This window comes from Cottoperca gobio, chromosome 7, assembly GCF_900634415.1.
Source record: "Cottoperca gobio chromosome 7, fCotGob3.1, whole genome shotgun sequence".
Taxonomy (NCBI): Eukaryota; Metazoa; Chordata; class Actinopteri; order Perciformes; family Bovichtidae; genus Cottoperca; species Cottoperca gobio.
The window spans coordinates 5,887,574-5,905,675 of record NC_041361.1 but is presented as its reverse complement, the minus strand read 5'-3'; the positions used below and the strand labels follow the sequence as shown (position 1 = coordinate 5,905,675).

At 42.8% G+C, this 18,102-nt stretch overlaps 1 protein-coding gene across 1 annotated transcript in view; it reads right to left on the bottom strand.

The window, feature by feature from the left end:
• Positions 1-18,102, bottom strand: part of LOC115010539 (protein bicaudal D homolog 2-like) — a 42,228-nt gene that overhangs the window by 21,373 nt on the left and 2,753 nt on the right. Inside the window, 1 exon segment of the mRNA XM_029435157.1 lies at positions 3,240-3,452. Within this exon segment, the coding sequence (XP_029291017.1) occupies positions 3,240-3,452 (213 nt within the window).

Sequence of the window (18,102 nt, the reverse complement as noted above, 5' to 3'; positions counted from 1 at the left end):
CAGTCCCAGAAAAGAAGCACGGTCCACAACTGGTGCTGGATTTACTCTCATTAAAGCCTTTCTCCTACTGCTAACGGATTTCTTTCTTACCATTCTCATCATCTCCTAGTGCCCCCCTTTCTCTCCCTGCCTAAGCTTTAGGGCTAATTTGAAACCCAGGAGACAAAGGCCTCTTTCAGTCCCGTCAGTCTCGTCACAATGCCAGTCAGTGCACAGGCTCTCTCCGTTTGCCTGCCTTACACGCACACACACACACACACTTCTCCTAGCACCCACAGAAGTACCATTAGATGGGTGTCATTATCTCCTATACATGAGACAATTTACACTGCAGCCCCCTTTATCTAGCCAATTAGAGCTGGCCAGGGCCCATGATGCAGCATCAGGGAGTAATGGGAATGGCACCAGCAGAAAAAGCTGTCATGCGGATCAGATGTGCTGCAAACACTACATTCCCTTTCCTCTCAAATGTTAGAATAATATATAAAAGGAGTGACAAACCTCAGGTGGGAGATTTAAGAGGCATAGTGTCTATGTAGAAAATAATAACGTCTCTTGAACGACTGCAGGCAGTAAAGTTTTATACAGGGTAGTTATAATATAGGACAAATTGCGTTCTGTTTTAGTGAGGCACATCTGGCTTCCATTATTTCCAACTTATACCTACTTAGATGCAGAGCTGAGCAGCAGCTGACCTAATTATAGTGGAATTGGGAGCTTTCCAGAACTTAAGTCGTTTTGAGGGACATGGCATTTTTAAGTTTGTTTCACTAATCTGAGTAAGACACGCGGCTGACATCTGCCTCAAGCAGTGACTCACAGAAAACATCAGTGATTGCTGCAGTTGCTTGCCAAAGACTTTAGACTCACTGTGGAGGGGAGCCCCTTTTTTAACTCGCCTCCCTCTCAATTACACTGGAATTATCAACTTGACCTGCAAAACGTAGCTACTGTTAATCTGTAGTGCATGAACACGGGAAGATTTGGGTTAACAACCGCATGGCGAGAGCATTATACAGAGAGGAAGAAAGAGCCGAATGTCATACTGCAGAATGCTAAATGTGAAGCCCAGAAGCACATGGGCCTATTTCATATTCTTTAAACAAAACAACGCTTTTATTGGGTGGGAGATATGCATGGAATGAGCAACAACACTGTGGTAAAGTGTTGTTGGAACCAAAGAATCCCTGCACAAAATACTGATATGACGACATTGAGCTCCTTCCTGGTGCAGCATGTGATGCACATTGCACCTAACTAGAAACATGAGTTAAATTTAACATGAGAAGTATTTTCCTTCTCTTCTCATGAAGCCAAAATCCTCAAACAAGATGATACTTCAAACCTGCCTTTTTATTATTCTAGCCTTACTTGGCTGTCAAGGGACGCAAAGACCAAAGAAACAGTTCTTAAGGTGAGCGGCTCCCTCTGCTCTCCCGTCAGACCCTGTTCATCTCTTCCTCCTTTCATGTCTCCCTGTCTTTATGTCAAACGGGATTCTTCAAAGCTTCGTACCTCTCTCATCTTTCAACCTGCACTGCTCTCCTTTTCATGCAATGTCCTCATCACTAGCTCCATCACGTAAAATCACACATACATGGCCGTTGGCAAAGACACAGCCCACACTCTGCACTGCACACTTGTCTCTCCTAATGAGGCCGATTAGCTGTGATTATATGTAAATAGAGGCGGTGAAGAGGTCAGACATTGTCCAAAGTGGGGCGCAGACAATAACGGTTAGCATTATGATAGTTAGGGAAGCTTAAGAGAGTAGGATATGAAAATATTTGCTAGAATGTGTAAAGGGTATGCTCCGATAGTGCCGAAAATCGTTCTATTTAGCACTGTAGCAATTACTTCACACCCCTACATATCAACGAGCCTCGACAATCCTACGTTCTAAGACTGTAAGAAAATATTTACAACACTACTATATAAACGCTTTTATACATGCAATATATACACACTTGAGTTGGTGCTATCGTTCCCTATGGACTCCCTAACGGTCTTAATTTCGCCGTCCGTATTCGGGCTCCTTAGCGATTATTTTGTACTTTTCTTCGTTGTCGTCCCGATTGGGCCCCCTAACAGCGCATAACAGATATCTGTATTCAAATAGGCCGTCTTATTTAAAACAAATCCCCCAAAATATCTATTCTATGTATTAAATACAATTTTTGTTTTTTATTAAATATATATTCTATGTATAAAATACAATTTTTGTTTTTTATTTTCTAGTTCTTTAGGAGAGTGGCATTTCTGATTCACCTACCTCACCCGGGCGGAACCACTGCATTCAAACACATTCAGTAACTGCAGACTTTGTTTGAAGTCAGGCTCTGCTTACCTGTTTTAATGATTTTTGGTAGCTTGTGTGTCGAATGCAGTCGGACCGGCCGGGTTTACAGTTTCAGATGTCGCGTCAACTCCTGGATGATGGCTTGCCAATTAATGTTGAAGAAAAGTGGAGTTTTATTTTTTATAATGAGGCATGTTGTTAATGCCACAGCTGGGGCAACAGGTTAAACACTATTGTCATTCAACGGTTCACACCAATGTGAGATAATAATAGTTCATTTATTCAGGTACGATAAAGCCATCTTTTGCAACAGAGCATGTTTCCCACGACCTCGGTGTTTTCCCTCCATCTGTAATTATAACTCCACCCTGCATCAAAACAGAGTTTGGAGGATCACATTAAGCTAGAAGGCAAGGTGTTGGTCTCTGAGCTACAGCCAATACAGTGGGATCAGTCTTAGCATGTCAGAAACATCCCAGTTGTTGACTCTGCAATCACACCCTGAATACTACAGGCCAGGAACAGCGACATTGAAAGTATCAGAGGCGAATGAATGCATGTGCAGTAGTTATGCAAGACTCTTGAGATTGATCAATGATGAATATCTGTTATGTTTTCTGCAGCTTCAGATACATAAAAAAATAAAAGGAAGATGAACAAACACACCCGTTGTTCTCAATAGCTGCAGGCAAACAAGAGCAGACACAAACCCTCTGCTTCAACTCAGAAGAGAGTTCATTTTCAAAGTAATGACGCAAGAAAAAGACCTGATCATGATACAGTGGCTTTACCCAGTCCTCGTGTGTTGACCTTTCGAACATCATATGTACAGTGTGCATTAGTAGCGTCCTATGAGACATAACCGGCTGACTGAACTGAGCAGATTCAATTGTCAGGAATAATTGTGTAATCATTCTGTTTGTGTATCCCACACTCTTACCTCTCTCATCTCCTGGGTGATGGTGTTCAGGCGTTCATTCTCAGACTGGGTATTGGTGAGTATGTTGCGAGCCTGGCGGACCTCGGACTGCAGCTCCAGGACCCTCTGCTCGTAGTAGGCCTCCTTACAGGCCGACTCCTGGATAAGAGACTCCTCACGGCTCTCCCCATCCGCTGCCACCTTCCTGTGGTTGGAGTATGCTTGTCCAAAGGCCTGGAGATACAATAAGTGAGGAAAAGAGTTGTTTAGAAATGAAGGGAAGAAATGTTTTCAATTCATTGTTAACACCATTTCAGTGGCAAAACTAGACCTATTAACTGGCTATTTCAACTTTAAATATCAGTATTGTAACTAACAAAAGTTTGCTTTGTGATTCATCCATTTTAAAAGTGACACTAATCTCTACTACTGTGGTTCAGCTGGGGACAGGGGCTCAAAACCCTCCCAAAATACTGCCATCGCCCCGCAGAGATAATCAGTTAGGCTCCATCTGGGCTGCATCATACAGTCTTCCCCCTTGCTCCCCCATCTCTCCCTCCCCTCCCCACAGGACGCTGGCCTCCCCTGCACGTGCTCAGCAGCGACTCCACAGATGGGAAAACCAAACAGGAAAAGTAGAGCAAATGGACTAGTGTCTGGGTGATCATGGGAGGCCTGTATTCTAATGCTCTTAATACCTTAGGAGATCATAGCAGAGTACGGCAAGGTCAGCAGATATTTGATTTTTATGGATTGCCCGAGGGGGATGAAATTCATGAAGATTAAATAACTACGGAAGACATACTGTATAGGCTCAGGCTTCTATCGTCTTTAGAGGGATATTCTCAGCTAAAAGGCCGAGATCAACCGGGCAGTTTGACTGTGCAATATGAAAGACAGTTTCACCGTTTGTTTAAATTCAAAATATGAACAGAGATATAAACAGAGAGGGGGAGACAGAATCTAGGTTAGGCTACTCTCCACCTTCTCAAAATAATCATCCCCATGATTAGAGATTTCATTTCCAATCCTGTAGCCACCAGTGATCCAATGAAAAAGTTCTGATTCTCATCTCGCCTCACAGCTGGAGTGCAGGCGGTAATCTGAAATCACCTGAGGCACTCGCTCTGACCTTGTTTGCAGCTGCAGTGCTGTCTCTTCTCTCTGACCTGATACCCCCATACATTTGCATGCGACTGGCTGCTGCAGGATTTTCTGTTTGAATGCGCATTGCATTAATCCTAGTAATTCCTTTAGAGGAATGAACCTTTTGGAGTTTGCATTAGTTGAACTGGCCTACTTGCAGGTCTTAAGACGAATATGCGAACGTGTAAAACTATTTCAGTGGGTTACAGAAGTGCGTGATATCATGTCTCGTGCAGGGTGGCTACGTTATCTCTCACATTCGAGGGAAATGACAATCCAAACAGGGAGATAGCAAAGATGAACAGTTAAACCCTCCTACTGGGACGCAATATGCTTTATTTAGCGTTAGAAGCAACAGCAGTTTGAAATGGTGTTAACTTTGTCAGTAACATGAGGAACTGCATCTGTGGCAAACTACATATTTGGACATATCAAGTTATATATAAGTTGGGTTGAAGGGAACTCTAAAGGACATTTTATGAACCAAAAAAATCAAGCGATTCCTCAAGAAATTTAGCAAGCATATGAATATGAATATAATTCACAATTGTTACACAACATTCATATAAATATCATATTAGTAGTCATGGTGCCCTAACCTCTGGGAGGTGCTTTACTTATCTTAAGGCAAAGGTTCATATGGAGGTATAACATAAGATTAGATTTTATTTATCCCGAGGGAAAGGTTGACATTTTATTGACAGCCAAAGTTTGTCAATAAACAATTAATGTCCGTAACTCCAGATAAGAGGATCTATTAAAATAACTTTCCTCATACCTTCCCTACCACCTCCCTCCTCTCTAAAAACCACACCATCAATCAGCAGGAGACTATTTGATGAGGAAGTCTTTGCAAGAGACAGGATTAACCCAATCAGAAACCAGGGGAATCCCATCATTATAATCTTGGTGTATGATGGACATCGAAGGGGCTCCGATCAATCCAATCTAAGAGGCCTGTCCTTCAAACATAAAAGCAGAGACCCAAGCCAAAACCCACTGACCCAAGGCCTTTAATCTCAGCTCCCCAAAGCGTGGGTTTAGCCTACTCTTAGGGAGGCTAAATTGTGGATGCACGCGACCAAGCCTGTAATCCCACAGTGAGCTGCCCACCCAATTTATAATTCATCTTTAGTTTGCCATATGCTGCAGTTTTTTCCACACTAGGCATGTGAGCAGCCGTGGATTATTAATCTCTTGTAAAGCTAATCAAAGGCAGGTCTTTAGTCATTAGCACGCTATCTGGACTGGATTTCCTCTGAGGGGGCAATGGTTACATTAACGCTACATAAAGGAAAAGTCAATAATTCAAAGAGATTTAGCCCTCTATAGAACCTGATGATTCCAGATGAGTGCATAGATGAGGGGTTGAGGTTAGACACCATGCTGGGCTGGTCTTCATACTGTGGGCTGCCATGTGGAGATCAAAGTACATAATCAGTGATCAAAAGAATCATGTGATTGAGGATGATGGATAAAATGAGGCGAGTCACCACCTTCTCTGTCATCAGAATTATTTGTATCACTTCCCCACATTGCTCACACCTTAACAGAGGATCTGACGACCCTAGTCATAAGATTAACACGTGGAAACTTTCAGAGGTATAAATAAAGACTTGGTGCATGAATGCAGACTAATTTGAGGAAGGAAGTCGTTGCTATGCCTTCATTTTTAGTCTTAAGTATAGCCTATATCAAAACACTGGTTTCTCTGGTAATGAGGTTTATATTACACCAACTCAATCCGCTATCTGCAGGTTTATCTTTCAGCGAAACAAATGTTGCTACGACAGCGTGACTGCTTGTCCATTTGTGTTCAAAGCAGGTTGGAACATTGTATAATCGTTGCATTGTCCTCTAATCTCACAGAGAACACAGCCTTCAGAGGCAAAGTCTGCTGATTAGAAGGTGAGACAAGCGCATCTTTTTGTTTTGCTATGTTTTTGCTGTTCAGGAATAGAGGGGGAATGCTTAACCCTGGGCTCGGAAGGCTACAATCCTGGTGGTGACTTTCAACACCCTACATGGTGTAGGATGTTAAAGCAGAGAGAATATAGGTCACAGAGTTAACAGTGGTTTTCACGGCTCAGGATCCTCCTGCGCATGTTTCTCCGATCCTTTGAGTCAAGAGCACAAGGGAGAAGGGCTTTGGGTATCTGACAAGTGATAAGCAGATCGATACTGCCCGTCTCAGAGGCCCTGTGGAGCTCAAGAAACCAAATCTAAAATTCTATTTTTAGGTTTCTGTCCCGCTGGCTAAGAACAATGTTTCTGGCATGAAGTGAGAATAGTGAGCAGGTAGAGACCGTCAGCAGTGAACAATAAAACCACTAGGCACATTTAAATTAACACACACACGATCTGTACACAAGGCTGGATTTAAAGAGGCCAGGAGTATTTCAATCAATACGAGTGAGTCCCTTTTGGAAACCCTTGTTTTAAGACCAAAACCCAATTAACAAACTCTCTGGATTGGGATCCGATTCTTTCCTGTGGTCACGCTATAATCATGTTATTGTTAAAGTTTCCATTGAGCCCCCTGTGGTCTCACAGCCTGGAGTTAATAAGAAAGTAAAGCTTGCTGCAGGAGGAGAGGCAGACAGATATGGAGTAATGGAAACAGGATAAGACAGGGAGAGGAGTCAGACAGCTTATTTGTTGCTGAGCCAGATTGAAAGAAGCTAAACTAGAAGTTAGCCATATCCTTTGCTTAGCCGTACATGTCAGGGACCAACGTATTCTCTATTGGTTGATGCGACCACAAGATAAAGACTAGAAATGATAGAAAGACATGCACAAACACAAACCTGGAGACAGGCACTGACAAAACATGGGAGAGTTAAACGCCAGACTCATAAAGACTGGTAGTAAACATGTCAGTGGCAGTGAAAAGCAAAAGAAAAATGGCTCCAACAAAAGTCTCAAAAAATAATTTGGCATAGCCATAGAAAATGAAGCCACATCTGCATAATGTGGAGGTAAGGCCCACATGTAAATCTAAAAGGGACAGGAAAAAAAAGATGGTAAAATGGCTTCCCTCATGCAAAAACTGATTTGGAGGCATAATGCTGACATGATAATCTCACTAGATGATGCCAGATAGGTCACAGTAGCGCATGCCTACTGTGACATATCAGACGGAACAACCTCGAGATGCAGAAATGCGACATGCATTTGGCAAGACTTGTAGACCAGAGTGGGCTGATGTTGAGCTGAGATTTTCGGTCTCTAAAGCAGCATTCTTGTGCTATGACAAAGACAGCCTCTGACGGATGCCGAACAATATAACACTATGTCATTGAGATCAATTTAGTTAGTCATACAGATGGTGAGAGTGTTGGGGTTGACCTTGGATGCCAAAGCAGTGTTCCAGCAACACTGAAGGCTGGTCAGTGTCAGAGCTGTCATTGTAGGCGATTGCGGAGGAAGAGAGGTGGAGTAAAAACACAAAATGGATTCTTTTGCCTCGTGAATCACAGCTCACGTGTAGTGATGATAAACAGAGGCATGCTCTCTTTTACCCTACTTCCGTCCGCGTCTCCATCTCCATTCACAGGCCACTGTGCAGCCAGCCACTTAGAAGGGACATATTGCTTCGAGGTGTGTTGATTCTATATTTAGCTGTCCATTGTCAACTGTTTCATAGTAAAGATCTCTTGGGGCAACACATACGCCTGACCTAGCACTGCAGGTTGACCCACTATTCTAACACCAACCGTGTCACTACACTACACTTCATTTCGTTAGGACATAATAGCTCCCCGTGTTTTTTCAGCGTTCTGTATAACATGGTTTTGTGAGGAATGCGACCCATGTCCCGTGGCAGCGTACGCTTGTTTTTAGTTAACTCAATTGACTGACAGCACTGCTGCTGATTAGGGCATGTTATGCCAAAGCCAATGACAACCTGCTATAATGAGTAACAGAGAAGCTAATTATTTACTTCAGACTTTACTCTTCAGTCGGATGGTTGAATAGAAAAGACAGACATTCGCTTTCATGCCTTGACAAATCCTTGGAGGTTATGATTAACTCAACACCGGTTTGAATTCTCCCCTTCGTGCTTCACTGTCAGTTTCTCACCAAATCAGCAAGTCTAAAATGTGCACCTCTCAAGCAGGGATTTACTACGGTAACATTATAAGGAGTAATTCCAGAATAAGTAGAAGAAACTGTCATACAGTTCGATGTGTGGGAGGCGGTATATGTGCCAAACAGAAGGAGAGGGAAATACGAACGATGGAGGCAGAGATACTAGCTGTTGCCTGGCAGAGAGCCACATTGATTCACTGCATAGCACAGAGCCGTTGGGTTATTATTCACACACAGGCCTGGACAATTTCACACACACACACCATTTCCAATTTTTGCCCTGCAGGCAGCTATACTGCAGCACCTGGTGTTTCCATGTTGGGGCTTGCTCTTCCTTCTGACTGTTCGAGGCCTCGTAGGGGTTCCACCAACACTGTATGCAACTCATGTTGTCAACACGTACAGGCGATGCGCTGCATACTAAAGGCAATGAATACACTACAGAGTATATGAGAAGGCAGAGGTTAGAGAAAAATAACCACATGCGAGTTTACGAGATAAATATTTCCTTAAAAAATAAAAGATTTAGCCTCAAGTGTACTGGCTGAACGATATACATAATGAGAATAAAAGGGCGCGAACCCTATAAAAACAACAACAGAGCTTTGCCAGATTTGGAATCTCCTGCAATGCAAGGCAGGACAGAGAAAGAGAGATCGCCAGAGGGGATGGAGCCATTGGGAGAAGGTAGACACACGCAGTTAAAGCAGAACATGTACACACAGAGACACACACAGGTATCTGCGTATGAGTGATGTACTAAATCAGACTCATGAGGCCCTTTTACACGCCTCACTGCAGAGGTCGTCCTCAACCATAAAAATAATTGGGATGCAGGAGCATAGTGATACAAAATCTCTACATACAGTTTCCCTGCTTGCATCAGGCTGTAAAGATTAAGCACTAGTTACTGCTTTCATCAGATGTCGCCGGGGAAAACACTTCATATTTTATTCCGACTTCACACAGGCCATTAATTATAAATTCAGCATTAGAGACTCTGTATGAAATCAGCCTTTGGTCAGATCTCAAGTTAAAACATGCTACATATATATTCATCACAAAGACAGGACCTTTCAGAAAATATATCTCCTTTATAAAAAGGTGTAACACCTGCAAAGATAAGACAATGAAGCCCACCACTGCCATTATAGTGTCTGTGTCAGCCCGAAGGCTCTATACTGTGGGTGTTCATGGACTGGCTCCTCTGTTATTAAAGGGTAAAACAGTCATTATGCCTCTGGCACTGAGCGAAACAAACTGAGTCTGAGCAGTTTATTTAGCCTTCAGTGTATGATATATAAGATGAAAGGCACTTCTTACATAGGTCATTTTCATGCTACTCATGAGTGAAATACGAACTAATACGATCTAAAAACGAACCATGTTCCACTATCAACATTTACATGAAAAGCAGATTTAGTTGGGGTTGAATGTTTCCTGAGAAGGCTCGTCTTGACTCGAGAAATGAACCACACTGTTTTAAACTCTACTTCTGTCTTCAGTATTTAATCTTATAGAAATGAAGACAGATGCTTCCTTGTGAATTAATTGACTGCTGTTTATCGGGTCTATTTCAGTTGCTAAATCTGCTACAGCACGGGGGGAAAAGCCAATGTCTCAAGGGAGAGCAGAGATTCAATAGGTCCGATATATTGCACCACCATATCAGCGTCTGAGCTGGATTCTGAGCTCTTTATCATCGTTCATATTCTGGCAATGTTACGTACCAACACCAGCTATAGGCATTCACAACCTCAATCATTTGCAATGCAAAGACAGCCTTATCGGTGCCTGCCTGTTGTGTGCCTGTCGGTTCCCCTTTCTGCCTGACACTCAGTTGCTGGATGAGATCCCTCAGGTCCACGCGCCCGCACCCCAGGGGAACTGTCGTTGTTATGGTTACTATGCCAATTACAGTGACAGAGCGAGAGGCGGTCAGTAGAGTCAGGGCACCAACACAGATGGCGGTTTCAGAGCTCAGCCTAGCACAGCTAACTCTCCTCCCTCTTTCTCTGGCAACAGTTCTCACCCACGTGCCATACCTCTCCAATTTGAGATTTGTTTGCAAAAAGAGCTTGCTAGTCCTCATGCTTTGAAGTATTTTTGTTTTTTGCTCATTGCCATCTGGCCAAGCCAAAATCATAGTAAACAAGAATTAGACTGAGTCTCTATTTAGGGTGTATTTCAACATATTTCCTGAAAGACATTGCTCCCTGTGGAGTCTTTACGTATGACCTGCACAGCTGAACAGCCCCTCGCTGTTACTGACATAAGCGACAGAGGAGGGGAGCAGCTGGGGCCGCAGCTGGGGCCAGGCAAAAATATAAACACACACATACACATGCATACGCTTGTGAACTCAGACACACAGCCCAAACACGTGATTAAATGTTCTTCCAAAGTCGGGTTAGCAGTAAGAAGGGGAAGGTGAAGTAGACGTTTAATCTATTTGTTTTTGTGTTTGTTCACGGTTACCAGAGACAGTATAAAATCAAAACCCTAACCCGTATTTTAACCTTTACAATAATCATTTATTAGAGTATTGTTGTATACGAGACCCTAATGCGTTTCCCCTCATCATCCTAGACTCACCCATTAGTGCCGAGACATGTCTAATCAATCAGAGTGAAGCATTGACAGAATGGGGGAGGGACGGTCGAAACTCGATTTTCCTTCTTCCTGAGGTTTTCCATCTAAGGTGCCTTGTATGTTGCCATCAAAATGCAACTATTCATCACTAGTTATCCAATTTTCCTTCACTCACAAAACAAGGCAGATGTTATCTCATGGTCTCTGTGCTGTCCCTAACTCCCCTCTCCTATCTCTGCATTCACCCTCCCAAAGCCAGAAGATGGTTTCTTGGGGAGGTCCTGCCTTTACTCCGGGCCAGACCCAGACTAATGACCTCCCTTCCCAATGTGCAGTAATTAAATCTTGAATGTGACTGTACGCACATTCTCTCTACCAGTGAGGTTAAATCTTGGGTCAGTGTGGCAAGTCTTCCATACGAGACCATGTCAGTTTGTAAAGAATGAGCTGAAGGCTGAGTAGCCTCACCACCACTTTGCAACTACCATTAAGGCCTAAAAACGAAAACAGTAAAGGCATTGATGATTGTCCATAGACAAATGATTGTCTATGGTTTGCGTTACATAATAAGTTCTTTCATTCCATGTTCAAAACACACTTGGTCAAATCTACAATACCTATACATCTCTCCAACAACAGAGCATTCAAGTAAAATAATGAAAAGAGATGAAAGACAAGTCTAACCCTAACACAATGCCCTTAAGTCCTGAACAAATGCTGGAAAACACCCAACCGCTCTTTTATGAGATACACATTTATTAAGCTTTGTTTGTACAAAAAAAGAGATAGCTGGTTATTATCCATTTAAAATCCCAGCACTTTAAACTCATTAAGTCAGCTGATAGAGGAACCCCTATTCTTCTCCCTTTTAAAAAAGGGAGTGAGCTGGTTCCCATAGGAAACACAGGCATTGCCCGGTGCCCCTCCCATCCAAACCTCTCTCCCTTTCTCAGTTGGCTATCCCCGTTTCTCAAGGACCCCTGAGAGACTGGCACACATCCAATTAAAACCCCTCCTCTCCTCGCTGTCTCTGAGCCCAAACTCTAATGTTATTATTGCTGTACAGGCAACCCCCTGCCTGACTATATAACTACGTCTTCTTATCTCCCCTCCCTTTCACCCCTTTTCTATTCCAAATTCCTCCCTCTATCTCCCCTTTTTAACCATGCCTGAGGGTTTCAAAGCGTGGGCTCTATGACACTTGGGTATGACACACTGCAACAGGGGGACCCAGACCCACTAGCCTATTTAAAATAGGAGCCTGGGGTAGTCGGAGGATGGTGGAGGTGGGTGTGGGTAAGGAGTGTGGGGAGAATGTAGATGTACTGCTGTTCTATTATTGTACTGTGGTGTTAAAGTTAAAAAGGTTCCCCAGGGCAAAGGGACAATCCTTTAAAAATGAGGGTTGCCAACGTTTGAAAAGATAAATGTTAAAAACGAGAAGATGTTTGTTTAGTTTGTCTGCCCTCTGGTTTAACTAATTTAGGCGAGATGGGAAGCACTACTCTGCCAGTTAGAAGCTAATTGAGATGAGTGGACTATGTAGAATTTCAGAAGAACCAAAGGAGGGGTGTGTCAGAATGTACTCATGTAAACATAGACTGCCTATCTGTCTACATTTGATATCTTCATGTACTGCACAACACTACAGAATTCCCAGGGCCAAACTGCAGAGAAGAACAACAAAACTCCCATTTAGTCGAAGGATATGGGTGTGGCAAGTTAAATCCTTTGGATATGTGTGCGTGTATATCTGGGGACGGGGGGCAGCCACCATCTGTCCTCTTATAGCTGATAAAAGCTTATTCCTGCTATTTGTATATGCTAATTAGCATGGGGTGTTGAGGTCCCATCTCATATCTTTTGTTTTTAGGGATATATTCAACACAAGGGGATAAAAACATCCCTGTGGGAAAAACCTCCATATAGTCTTTGTGTGTCAAAGCCCAGGAGAGTAAAGCGTATCACAATATGGGGAAATGTGGACTTCTGATTTCAGAAAGTCATTAAAAAGACATCAACATTTTTGTGTCTGCAATTGGTTTGCAATGCGTGTTAAGATTAGATTAGTGTATAGATTGGAAACTTGCAAATCAACCCCTATCCAGTTAAAAAAAGGTCCCAATGCACGCGGGATGTGGATGTTAGTTAAGTCTTACAAAGCAAATTTCATTTGGTTTAGCACTTCTTCACCCACACAGATGGACAACTACAGATGGACAGCTTTTTGAGGCATAACAAGGGTTGATGTTAATCACATTTATTTATATAGCCCAATATCACAAACTACACATTTGTCTCGGTGGGCTTTACAGACTGTACAGGATACTTTCTGGACTGATAAAGAGGCATATTTCATATACTTCCTATGTGCTATAAAAAGCCAGACTCCTCACAAGTAAACAGGATGCAGAGCAGGGGTCAGAGGACGTGCGTTCTGACTTCAGTTCAATTGAAGGAAGAAGAAAGATTTGATGGAGCAGAGCTCTGCCGAGACTCAGTGAGAGGCCTTTTATGGTTACAGGAAACACAGACATTTATCTTATCAACAACACAAAGCCATACATTTTTATAGGAGGGTGTCATTCTGTGTCAATCATGTTGCTTGGATTCTGTGGCACAAATGATAGGAAGGTGTGTGGGCAATCCGATACAGCCCACGGACTAAAGACTAAAAGTAATGATGCAGGCGAGGTTCATAAAAACTTGTACACTACCCACACGCCTAGCTGATTCATATGTTTATATAAAGACACCACTGTCTCAATACAAATAAATATGACCCTACTTTGAACTGGCTAAGTTGACATTAACTAAACTGAATAGCAGTTCATAGACCACGTGTGTCAATGGGAAAATAGAGTACCTATCCGATATTATGTAACATGATATCCTGAGTTATCAAAAGTGTATACAACAAGGAATTATTACTGTGGAGCAAACTTACCTAGCACTCAGGCTAGTGCTTCCCCCCCCACAACACAGACCATGGTCATAAAAAAGCTTGCAAATAATAATTTTAAGCAATTTAATACAAAAGTAACACACTAAATATCTAACATATCTGTGGTGATAAAAGTAAAAAGGGTTAGCTTAGATTTAATCAGTTGGTAAAAGAACAAAATAGGATGCAAGAGACACAATCAAACTACATGATAAAGACAGCTGGACACGCAGGAGAAATGGGATAAGTAGCCATTGTATTTTTCTTACAAACACACACACACACACATCTAGCTCAGACACGTGCAAACACAATGCGTTCTTGGTTGACAGATTTCTAATGGTTTATATAGCCTAGTCCTTAGGCAGTGTAGGAGAAGGGAGACTGGAGACTGAGAGAACCCTGTTGTACTGTCGCAAGCATACAGCTATTACTATGACCTCATGCTCTGCTTTTAGCCTGGACTCTAGCCTGATCTGGCCCTGGTCTTCAGTAATTGGATTACACTGGTACAATCATGACCCTGCTGGGCTGCCATACAGCTTCTCTGCGTGCACTTTTGACTTCTGCAAATGTTTCAAAGAAATGTTTAAACCCTGGGGTGTAGGGTAATTAAAAAAAAAGGTACACATTTAACTTTGTATAACTGTAGGCTTTGCATATGGGGGCTAAACAGACACATTAAAAAGTATCACTCAAAATAAAATCATCAACTTCCTTGCTGCAAAAATGTTGGGTTCAATTTTATGGATATACTTTATTTAGATTAACAAATAACTTCATCCATATATATATACTGTGCCTTGAGTGTGACCTGATGGCGCACACAAAATTAGAGAATATATAATAACTCCTTAGGAAGTCGCAATGCTATGCTCTTTCGGTAGGCAACAACAACTTCTAAGAGGCTTGGTGAGAAACTCTGTGTAGGTTTCATTGAAAACCCTCAGCCAACAAACTCCTACATACCAAGAGTGCTGAATACATGATCCTTCTACACTGCCCATTGTTAAAGCAGGACTTGACAAATGCATGAGTATTTTTATTTGAACTAACTACACAAACACTCCACTCTTTACACATGAAACCAAAGACATTCCTGCAGTCCAAACTATTTACCCACTGAGATCTGGAACACTCAAACAGTACTAATGCTCCTCTACTTGAACTGTGGACGGATGCTGATGGTACTTTGTTTATCGGCGTTAAAGACAAAAGCCCTTAAAATCATTAAGGATTAGCAGCGTGCCATTTTACCTAAAACTGGGCGGAACGATTCTTTCATTACTTTAAAACCATATGGTCGTCCTTCTGTGACCCAGAGGGCAACATTAGTCTATGCAGATCTTGTGGATCTTGTGGATAGACCAGCCTGTTTGGACACTTAATAACATTTACGGTTTTTCACAAAATGATTGTGTGGGTGGTCTTTACAATATTTTGCACATCCTTATTGGAGGCTGTGATTCATAAAGCCTGACAGCCGTCAGAGCACAGTCTACTGGGCTTGGGAGCCACTGGAGTAGGCTACTGGGCCAGGAAAGAGACACTATTGCAGTTACCATAGAACACCTGCCAGCCTCTGTCCAGCCTCTGTCCAGCCTCACCCCCAAAATGCACCTACCTGTCCCTGGCTATGGAGGCTGCAGAGTATGACTGGGCCTGGCAGACTCCCAGACCTCCGTAAGCCCTGTGAATAGCTGCTGCGATTCATCCTCTTAGGCCCGGAGGGTAGGGGATTTAGGACTTTATTTAGTGCCATTTAGAAAAGATTACCCCTTAACTGCAGACTTGTCGTCCAGCAAAATACATTATGGATAAAAGAATACCCCAGACAATACTGAAAGGGTTAGCATATGCTAGGTCACAGATAGAGGCAAAAACATAACTGAACACAGACTGAAAACCAGATGAAATAAGACAATGATTGAGTGCAGTGAGTTGAGCGAAGGATGGGATGGAAGTTAATGATAAGATAACAATGGCTAAAATTATTGAGAAAAGAGGAAAAAGCAGCTGTTGGTGTGGCAATCCAATAATATGAGACTTTATTTATGACTCTTCATATAAGGGACCAGATGGGTTTTATGGCCTTGAATTTTTCTACTGACATCCAATCAGCATCCAACCCATTTAACACCACAGAAAAAGGCTTAGTCACAACAAACATCTTTGTTTAAAGACATATAAGGATATATCCCTTAGTGATCTGCCATTTCAAAAGGGGACAAAAGTGCCCAATCCTTTCAAATGTAACCACAATGGGACGCCTCTCTCACTCTCTTTTGTCATACACTGTGTTCTGTTGGCATTTAACCTTCCCTTCATCTATGACACCCAAGACCTGTTAACCCCAGTTGGTTCAAACACACAAAGGGCCAGCGAGCCGAGCACAGAGGACGCAGGTTTTACTGAGCTTAACAATATTTAGGGTTCTGATTGTCTGGTTGAATTCCACAACGTAGTGCACAGCTGTCGCTTCACCGACGGGAGCGTTGCAGAGGAGGAATGGGGTCTGTGTGCGACTGAATGACCACAGTGCGGTCTTGGACACTCGCCGCAGTGCAACAAGGGCCGAGGAGCTCTAGGCCTTTGTTAAAGTGCCATTGTCCAAGTGTCTGTAGTCCCAAAAAGTAAGAACCAGTATCAGAAAAACAAGTGGGGACTGGGTGGTGCTCTATTGGTCTGTTGTCTTTGGATAGAAGATTATGTCTTTGTTGCCACTGTGTTCCATCTTATTACACTCAGACAGAGAAAGGCATCGGGGCTAAACATCAAGCCCATCGCGGTTACCAAAGTCTCTCCGGTTCTCATACAGACACAAACTATATACAGGAGCCGGAACTTCCATCAGAACTGCATTAACAGTTAGAAGTGTGTCACCTGATGTGACCCCTGTGAGTGGTTTCATTTTAGAATATCATCAACAGTTGAGGGAACATCACCTTCCACTGTGGGTAGTATAATGTCATTAACGACTTTGCCTTGTGACTGAGACTGTACTCTGCAATCTGCTTGATAACTGGGAAAAGTCCACACAGCCTTATCATATCTCCACAAGAAGCCTAGCATGCAAGAGTGCCTTTATCAGAGCACTGTTTCAAGAGGGGACAGCTCACTGTGTACAAATCAGCTGTTGACTTAAGCTATAATGTACTGTTTGTCAAACGTCCTTGATGAAAGGTTCCATGAATCACAAAGAAATGCATAATCAGGCAAGTGGACATATAAAGTCTTTGCGTTGTTAAACTCCAGGTCTCCAGGTGGTAGCACAGGGCAGTGGGCCAAGTGACTCACATTTACTATAATCTACCAGCTGATGCATATCTCTGTCAGGTACTGCAAACTCTGCCATTGGGCTAAGAAAATGTTGACTATCAATAAACACAGTCGGCTTAGTGTGTACCTACTTTTCAATGGAGTAAGTAAGGGAGAAGATGCATAAGGACAGAGAGACACCAACATATAGATAGCAGTGTATCCCTAGTGACAAGCAGAATAATTGTGTGGTTGGAGGGCTATGAAATGAATGAGAAAGGGGAAAAGTAGGGGGGCAGGTACTGTACATGCCAAAGACCGTAACATTTATTATACATACAAATATGATGGCTACATCAAAGAACAGGGAGGAACAGCCTATGAATACCATTAAACACTACATGGTTACTTCCAGCCAATTACAATATGTACTATTCTAGCGAGCCGTGAGATGATCCCTAAGCAGTCACCGACCAACACCGACCAACCCAGGAAGCAGCACCTGCTGAGGAGGCAGCACAGCTGCTCAAATTAAGGCACAGAGCTGTGCCGTAACTAAGCAACAGCATTGCGAAGAATTCCTCCATCTTCCTCCCTTAAGAGTAGTGTGTATGTGGGAGTGCGTTTCTGTGTGACTAGAAGTGCCTTTCCCAAGAGTAGGTGAGGATTGGTTCAATGGCAGGGGGAGTTTGCTCACTGTCATGATGATTTCTGATTGGCTGTTTACGTCCAGCCTGAGACAAAGCCTGAGAGTGGTATCTGGGCATTTAAATTGCTATGAATACTCACAAATCTTAAGCTATTGTCTTTTATGCTTGTGTTTGTGCATACCAGTAAGTGAGAGGAGAGGTT